The sequence below is a fragment of the Aythya marila genome (assembly GCF_965140915.1).
Source record: "Aythya marila genome assembly, chromosome: 8".
In the NCBI taxonomy this organism is placed as follows: Eukaryota; Metazoa; Chordata; class Aves; order Anseriformes; family Anatidae; genus Aythya; species Aythya marila.
In genome coordinates, this window is record NC_139049.1 from 9,894,672 (window position 1) to 9,902,616 (window position 7,945).

The 7,945-nt window shown below is 69.7% G+C and overlaps 1 protein-coding gene across 1 annotated transcript; it reads right to left on the reverse strand.

The window, feature by feature from the left end:
• Window positions 1-272: 272 nt before the first annotated feature.
• PHGDH (phosphoglycerate dehydrogenase) lies at window positions 273-3,698 on the reverse strand. Its single transcript, XM_082766125.1, has 12 exons — window positions 3,487-3,698; window positions 2,956-3,107; window positions 2,781-2,846; window positions 2,649-2,703; window positions 2,474-2,572; window positions 2,264-2,396; window positions 2,009-2,157; window positions 1,746-1,898; window positions 1,477-1,609; window positions 1,202-1,329; window positions 814-1,042; window positions 273-519 (listed from the first exon to the last, which is right to left on the reverse strand). Exons 1-12 carry the CDS (start codon window positions 3,622-3,624, stop codon window positions 365-367), a joined length of 1,590 nt encoding a protein of 529 aa, XP_082622251.1. The 5' UTR covers window positions 3,625-3,698; the 3' UTR covers window positions 273-364.
• Between the last annotated feature and the right edge of the window lie 4,247 nt (window positions 3,699-7,945).

The following is a 7,945-nucleotide window of genomic DNA, read 5'->3' on the forward strand; positions in this document are numbered from 1 at the left end:
GGGAAAGCCTGGGGGGACAATTCCTGGTGGCTAAGAGCGGGGAGGCCACGCAGGAGGGCTCAGCACTTCTTGGAGCGCTGCCTGGTCCCTGGGGACCGTGGCCAGGCAGGACCTCGGTGCTGCAGCAGCGCCTGCAGAGACCTTTGCACCCTGAGCAAACAGCGCTGGGGGTGATGGGGCAGAGCCTCGAGGGGCAGAGGCTGCGGGGAAGGGATTAGGGTCGGTTACGGGGGACACCATGGGGCAGAGCCGCACGGACGAGGCACGGCACGCTCTCTCCTGGATGTTTTATTATTTAGCACGGCGCTCGCCCAGCTGCTGGGGTGCTGCGGGCGCGGGCAGAGCCCGTGCTGGCGGTGCGGGGCTAGAGGTGGAGCTGGAAGGCCTCGGCGACGCGCGGCTTCAGCTCGGCGAGCTCGGGCAGCGGGGCCGACAGCCCCACCACGCTCCACTGCTCCCCGGCCATGGCGCCCGAGCTGTGGTAGGACTGGAGCTGGACGCCCGCTTTCCCCAGCAGCCCTGGGCGGGAGGAGAGGGCTCAGGGTCTGCAGCCCGCCCTGCTGCACCGGGACCCCACGTGGCGGTGTGGGACCACGGGCAGCAGGGCTCTGCCCACCCCACACCCCCTCAAAGCTCCCTGATATTATTCCTTCCTCCACCCCTTTGCTCCAAGACCCCAACCCCGTGCCCAAGCCACCCTTTTTCCACCTCTCCTTGCATCACCCCCCTGCCACCTTCCCCCTATTGACTCCGGGCTGGTTTTTGGGACCCCCATGGGCCGTTCCCTCTCTCGGGGTGACACGAGGAGCTCACCAGCGAGCGTGGGCAGCGTGCTGGGCTCGGCGGCCTTGGCTCTGTAGACGAGGACGTGGCCGGCCAGCGGGGCCGGCTGCTTGAAGGTGGCCCCGCCGAGCTCCAGCAGCAGCGGGGTGCAGCCCTGCACCGTCCCCACCGCGCGCAGCGGGGTGCCCTGCAGGGACACCTGCAGCAAGCCAGAGCTGCCGTGGGGCTCGGGGGCCACGTCGCTGTGGCTGGCTGTGACCTGCGGGGCAGAGAGGCGGCTGCTCAGCACCAAAGTCCTCTATGGGGTGTCCCCGGGGGCCACGGCAGCCCTGCGGGGTCGTGCGGCTTGGCAAGGAGGGATGGATGGGGTTTGGGGCATCCATCAGGCTGGCATGTGGAGCTCTGGGTGTGCACAAACCTTCAGGCCGGCCTCCTGGGCCAGCAGCAGGGCGTTCACCAGGGTCACCTCCTTCTGCCTGCCTCCAGCCAGCATGCCCGAGACCACGGCGGGCGCCAGGAAGCTGCCGGCATCCTTCAGGGGGGCCCCTGGGGTGCAGAGCCAGCAGCGGGTGGTGCGGTCAGCCTGTGCTCACCCCTATCCCGTCCCTCACCCCACTGCCCAGCCACCTCCCAGCCCTTTTTCCACCCCCGGCGTGTCCCCTCGGGGTGCAGGGTGCGCCCTGCCCGCCTCACCTAGTGTGCAGAGCTGCAGGCTGCCCTGCGCCTGCTTGGCCGCCGCGCGCAGCACCGAGCCCAGCGCCTTGGCCAGGGCGATCCAGGGCTTGGTCTGGGGCGCGAAGGCTTTGCTCAGAGCCTGCCCGTTCACCTGCGAGGAGAAAGAGGAGCAGGAAGGGAGATGGAAACCCACAGGTGAGCCCAAAGGGTCCCGCAAGCATTGTGCCAAGGGGGACACCAAGGCACAGGGCGTCCCCGCTCCTCTCCCCGGTGCACAGGGGACTCACCACGCCGGCCAGCCCCCTCCCGGTGGCCATGTCCACCATCTGCATGGCGATCTCCTTCCCGCAGCGGCTCTGCGCCTCCCGCGTGCTGGCGCCCAGGTGTGGGCAGCAGATGACGTTGGGGTGGTTCACCAGCTCCCGATCCTTCGGGGGCTCCTGCCGGCACAGCCCCGGCCCGGCCTCAGCCCCATGCACATTTTGGGGGTGCTGGGGTTGGGTTGGAGGGGTGCTGGATGGGGTAGGGTTATTTTGGGGACCCCGCTCACCTGCGTGAAGACGTCGAGGGCGGCCCCGCCGCACTGCCCCGACTGCAGCGCCCGCAGCAGCGCGCCCTCGTCCACGATGCCCCCGCGGGCGCAGTTCACCACCTGCACGCCCCGGCGGCACTTGGCGAAGGTGCTGTCATTCAGCAGCCCTGTGGGGCAGGATTGGGGTCCTGTCAGGATCCGTCAGGACTGGGGATACCGGGAGGGATGCCCCGCACACCCCGCACCCCCCTGCGGACCAGCCGAGCCCCCTACCCGTGGTGGAGGGCAGCAGCGGTGTGTGCACCGTGATGAAGTCGCAGCGGGGCCAGATCTGCTCCAGGGGCAGCTGCTCCACGCCGAAAGTGGCCGAGGTCTCGGGGGTGATGATGGGGTCGTAGCCGATGGTCTGGGGCAGAACGGGGCAGGGGTCTCGCTGCTACAGCCAACACCACCCCCAGCACTGCCCCCTGCCCTGCTCCTTACCTTCATGCCGAAAGCCTGCATCCGCGTGGCCACCTCCCTGCCGATGCGGCCCAGCCCCAGCACGCCCAGCGTCTTCCCGTTCAGCTCCATGCCCATGTACTGGGGGGCGAGGGGAAGGCTGAGTGATTGCAGCCCCCCCCCTTGTCCCCCACCCCGCTCCGTGCCCGCCTCCTACCTTCTTTCGGTCCCATTTGCCTTCCCTCATGGAGGCTGCCGCCTGCGGGATCTGCCTGCAAGGAGGGGGAGGTCAGAGCGGGGCTGGGGGCTGTAGGGTGGACGTGACCCCCCCAAACTGCCCCACGCTCACCTGGCCAAGCACAGGATCATCCCGCACGTCAGCTCGGCGGCGCTGAGGCTGTTCCCAGCGGGCGTGCTGGGGACAGAGAGCGGTGTCACCGGTGTGGCCTCACCTCGGGGGTCACCCCCTGCACCCCAACCCCCCCCCCTCAGCTCGGTGGCACCGCTCTGGGCCCCGTTCTTACTTCATCACCAGCACGCCCTTCCTGGTGGCCGCCTCCACGTCCACGTTGTCAACGCCGGTGCCCGCTCTGCCCACCACCTGCAGCCTCTTGGCCGCCTCCAGGACCTCGGCGGTGACTTTGGTGGCCGAGCGCACGATGAGCCCATCGCAGTCCTGCCGGGGGGACGGATCCCGTGCGTCGGGGCGGGCTACGGGGACGCCTGGAGCTCCCCGGGGGCCCGTCACCCGTGGGGACGGCGGGCTGGGAATTGCCACTGCCGGGGGCGCAGGGCTGGGATCGGCAGCGTGAAACCAGCCGGGGCTCTTGCATCAGACGGGAGGAGGCGGGGACGGGACCCGCTTGGAGAGGGGGCCCGCGACCTCCTCGACCCCACAGCGTCCCCATGATGTCCCCGTCACGTCCCACCAGGGAACGGGGCCGCGAGGCCACCGCGGTGCCCGCCTGGCACCCTGCTGCCACCCACCCAAGCCGGGGGTGACGGCCGGCGGTGTCCCGAACCCCGCGTTGTGCCCGGACCCCCTGGGCGCTCACCGCGATCTCCACCAGCAGCTCCTCCTTGCTCAGCCCGGGTTTCTCCAGCACCTGGATGCCACCAGCCTGCAGGATGTCCCTGCAGCAGGGGTCCAGGCTGTCGCTGATCAGCACCTTCTGCAGCTTGGCCAAGGCCATGGTGGGGACGCGGCGTTGCGGGGCCGTCGGGGTCCGTCCGTGGGGCTCCCGACCAAGAGGCTGCTGCGGGCCGCCCGCCGGGCTAAATGCTGCCAGAGGGGCACGTTTGTGGGGCTGCGCTGCTGCCTCATTGGATCCCATTTCCATAATCCCACCTCTTTTCCCTCCTCTCCCACCCCGCTCGCCGCTGGGTGGCTGCGAGCCCGGGGTCTTGGCCCCCTTCCCGGAGCCCCCCACCCTGTGGCAGGGGGGATGGTGGAGAGGGGAGCTCAGGAGGGGGCTGTGGTGGGGTCCCCCCAAGCCCTGAGCACCCCCGTGGGTCCTGCACCCCCCTCGCACTGCCGTCGTGCCTCAGTTTCCCTGCCATGGAGAGGCAGGAGGGGGGCTGTGGGGTGCCAAATGGCTGAACCCCAGAGCTGCGGGTGCTGCTGGCAGCCCCATCCCTGGCCCTACAGGGCATGGTGCCCCCAGCCCCTCAGCAATGGGGTGTCCCCAGCCCCACAGAGGGGGGACAGCTGAGAGATGAGGCGGCGCCATGCCCCCTGCCCGCCCCGGCATCGCGCCCACCGTTGAGCAATGCCCCGATAAGGGGCCGGGGGCAAGGGGCCAGCCCCGGCCTCCAGCTCCCAATTACGTGGGGTGCCCGGGAGCCGCCCAGCAAACGCCCTCCGTGGGGCAGGAGCCACGGGGCTGCGGCCGGTGACCCCGTGGGGAGAGCGCCAGCCCTATAGGGGACAGCGTGGGGACCCGGCACGGGGATGGAGAGGGGCGGAGGGGGTCCCCTTTGTCCTGGGGACAAAACCTCGTGGTGAAGCCAGCCCCAAACCCGCTCGCTGTGGGCTGTGTGCGCCCCGGCACCGGGCACACCCCGGCACCATGCACAGCCCACCGCGGCCACGGCCAGGGAACAACCGTGACGCCACAGGGAGGAAAGTCCAGGGCGGCTGGCACAGGGCGAGGGACGGGGTCAAGGGCTGGGGCTGGAGAAAACCCGCAGCGGGGTCCGCAGAGCCCCTCGGAGGGGCGGCAGCCCCACAGACAGGGCACGGCAGCCTCGTGTGTGGCGTGGGCTGGGGGCACCCGAGGGCAGGACGCGTGGGGGGGGGGGACAGAGCCCCCCAGGATGGCAGGGGGGCCTTGGCACAGCCCCGGCTGCTGTTAACCATTAAGACCTCACTCCAGGCCCCCGCGATGGCACCTCCCTGGTGTCACCGTCCGGTGGCTCCTGGCGCCCACGTCCATACAGCTTCTTGGGGACAGGTGGGGGACACCCCCTGCGGCGGGTGGGGGCTCCTTCGCCGTGCCCAGCACCCTACAGACCCCATCCCATGCCGGTGCCCATGGCCAAGCCACCGCGGTGGCGGCCTTTGCCGGCTTTTCCCGGTTGCTTGGTGCCCTCTCCTGGGGAGCAGAGCCCGAGGCACGGCCCTGAGGCTCGCTGGCACCCCAGGACCCCTGGCAGGGGCACAGGGGACACAGGATGGGTGGCAGTGCCAGCTGGCGTGTCCCCGCGTCCCCATGGAGAGACACGGATCCTGCCCCTGTGCCCCACGCACCGGTGGGCACCGCCAGCGGGTGACACTGGGTGACACTGGGTGACACCGGCTGTGGTGGCAGCTGGGACACAGCTGGGGTGAAATTGGGGGGGTTCTGGGGACGTGGCACCCCACTGAGTACTGGGGGGGGGCTCTGGAGGAGGAGGAGGAGGAGGAGGAGGAGGAAGGATGGAGGAGGGATGGAGGAGGAGGAGGGGATGCAGCTGCGGGCGGAGCCGGCCGGTGCCGCAGAGCCGCCTCCCCGGCGCACGCTGGGGCTGCCCGGCAGCGCCTGCGGAGCGCCCCCCGCTGCCCCCCGGGTGCCCCCCGGGTGCCCCCCGGTGCCCCCCGGTGCCCCCCGGTGCGGCGGAGGCCGGGGGGCAGGATGCGAGCCCCGCGGCGGAGGTGAGGCCACGGGGGCTGGGGGCGTGCGGGGGGTCCGCGGGCACCCGTGGGGAGGTGGCTGGGGGTGGCCGCGGGGCTGGGACGCGCATGGGGGCTGCGGGACCCCCCCCATCGCCCTGCCCGGCCCCTGCGCATCCTCCTGGGGGACCCGCGGGATGGGGACGGGGCCTGATCCAGCACCGTGCCATGGGGACCCGTGGGTGCTGGGCAGGGCGTGCTGTGCCACACGGAGGGGCCGAGCTGCTGGGTGGCACCGGGGTGGCACCAGTATGGGGTCACCGCGCGGGTGGGCCCTGCTGGGAGCAGTGGTGGCCCCGCAGAAGGGCCGTGATTTGGGGCGCAGGCTGCGGGGCTCTCCCCATCTCCCCCACCTGCCCGCTCCAGCAGCAGCAGGAGGTGAGTCCCCGGCTCTGCGCGGTGCCGGGCACCTTGGGGACGCCGTCCCATGGGGCACAGCCTCCCTCCTGCACCCCGCTGTGGCCGTGGCCCTCGCCCCGTGGCACCCCAGGGTGCTGGTCCCGGTGCAGCCGCTGGGATGCTGTGAGTCAGCGGGTGCCGTGAGTCAGGGCCGCGTGGCACCCCTCGTGCCAGGCTGCCCGTGGGGCACAGGGCACGCTGGAGGTGCTGCCCGGAGGGTGGGGGGCCCCAGGGGTCTGCACCCCAGGGGTCTGCACCCCAGGGATGTGCACCCCAGGGATGTGCACCCCAGCTCTGCTCCGTGCTCCAGGGGCGGCACAGCCGGCATGAAAGGGCTCTTGTCCTCCCGCAGCACCGCCCTGTCCTCCCCTTTGCTGCTGCTGAATCCCCAGCCTTGTCCCCGCAGCCCGGCACGGGGCTCCCAGTTTGGGTACTGGGGGTGCTGGCCGGGCTGTGGGAGCCACAGGGGCCTGGCACGCCCCTGCCTGGGTGTTTCAGCACTGTGGGCATCGTGCTGCTGGGCTCCTTCCATGCCTCGTTGGGTGTCTGCGTGGGCGCTGTGCCCCCGGGTATCACAGCTCCGTGGTACGGGGTGTTTGGATATCGTGCGTCCTTGGGTATCGTGTCTCGGGGTGTCACGCTTCTGGGAATTGTGCCTCTTTGGATTGTGTGCCACTGGGTGTTTGGCCTCCTCGGGTGTTGTGCCTTTGGGTATCGTGCCTCTGGACATGGCGCTTCCTTGAGAATTGTGCCTCCTCCTGCTGCGTCTTGACTCGGGTACCACGTCTGTTCAGATGCTTTGCCTCCGAGCGTCCTGCCTCCTGATACTCACCTCCAGCTGCCGTGCCTGCTTGGATGTTGTGCTTCTGGGTTTTGGGTCTCCACGGGCTTCATGCCTCTGGGTACTGAGCTGCTTGGATGTCACGGCTCTGGGTGCCTCTGGGTGCCTTTGGGTGCCTTTGGGTGCCTCTGGGTGCCTCTGGGTGCCGTGCGTCCTGGCATATGATGCCTGGCAGGGTGTAGGGCCATGCACTGGAGCCGTCGTGCTCCAATTTCCCCTCCTGGCAGGTTGTTCCCCTGCTCGCTGCCAGGCTGTGGTGCTGTGTGCCCTGCCCGTGAGGTGCCTGCGGCGTGCCCAGCTCCGGGGACACGGCCCTGGGGCACCCGCTGTGCCACACGTTACAAAAACGTGGGGATTAGGAAAAGAAAAATACAGAAAGATTATTTTGTTTTATTTTAAGGAAAAAAAACACACACACACACACAACAATCTGTTTTCTTTATTCTTTAAACCCCGAAATGACTCACGCTTCCCTGCTGAAAATAAACCTGATGGCGGCTGCTGCCAGCAGTGGGTGAGCCGTGATAAGGCAGGGGGGCACAGGGGTCCTCCTGGGGGGCACCCCGTGCAGCCCCCCCAGCTCCTCCCCATGACCCCAGGGAGGCTTTGGGGGGATTTTATTGGGGGCTCAGGTGGCCCTGCTGCCCGCTGAGGGGGGTCAGGGCTGCTAATGGGGCCGAAGTGCTCGCAGTCGGGCACCGCCATCTGCGTGGCCCCCGGGGGCTGGTGGCGGCACGCGGGAGCACACGCGTGCACACACGCACACACACGCGCCCTCACACGTGCACTGGCAGGCTTTGGGGTGACATTTGGGGTGAGATCGCCTCCGCCACCCCAAAAGCGCCACGGCAGCCACCTGCAAACCCTCTCCAGTAGGGGGAGAGGTGAAAAATGGGTGAAATTCCCCCCTTTTGTGGGGGAACCGTGTGTGTGACGTGGGCTCCTCTCCGCAGGGACCCCTGCCACGGTGACGTCCCCATGGCCAGCCGCATGGCAGGAGAGGACGCTGCGCCCCATGGGGACACCCTGGCGGAGGGGCCGTGGGGTGACTGCGACGAGGACCCCGCGCCGGCCGAACCAGGGGGGACCCTGCACCCCCCGGGCACGTGGCCCCATCCCGGCC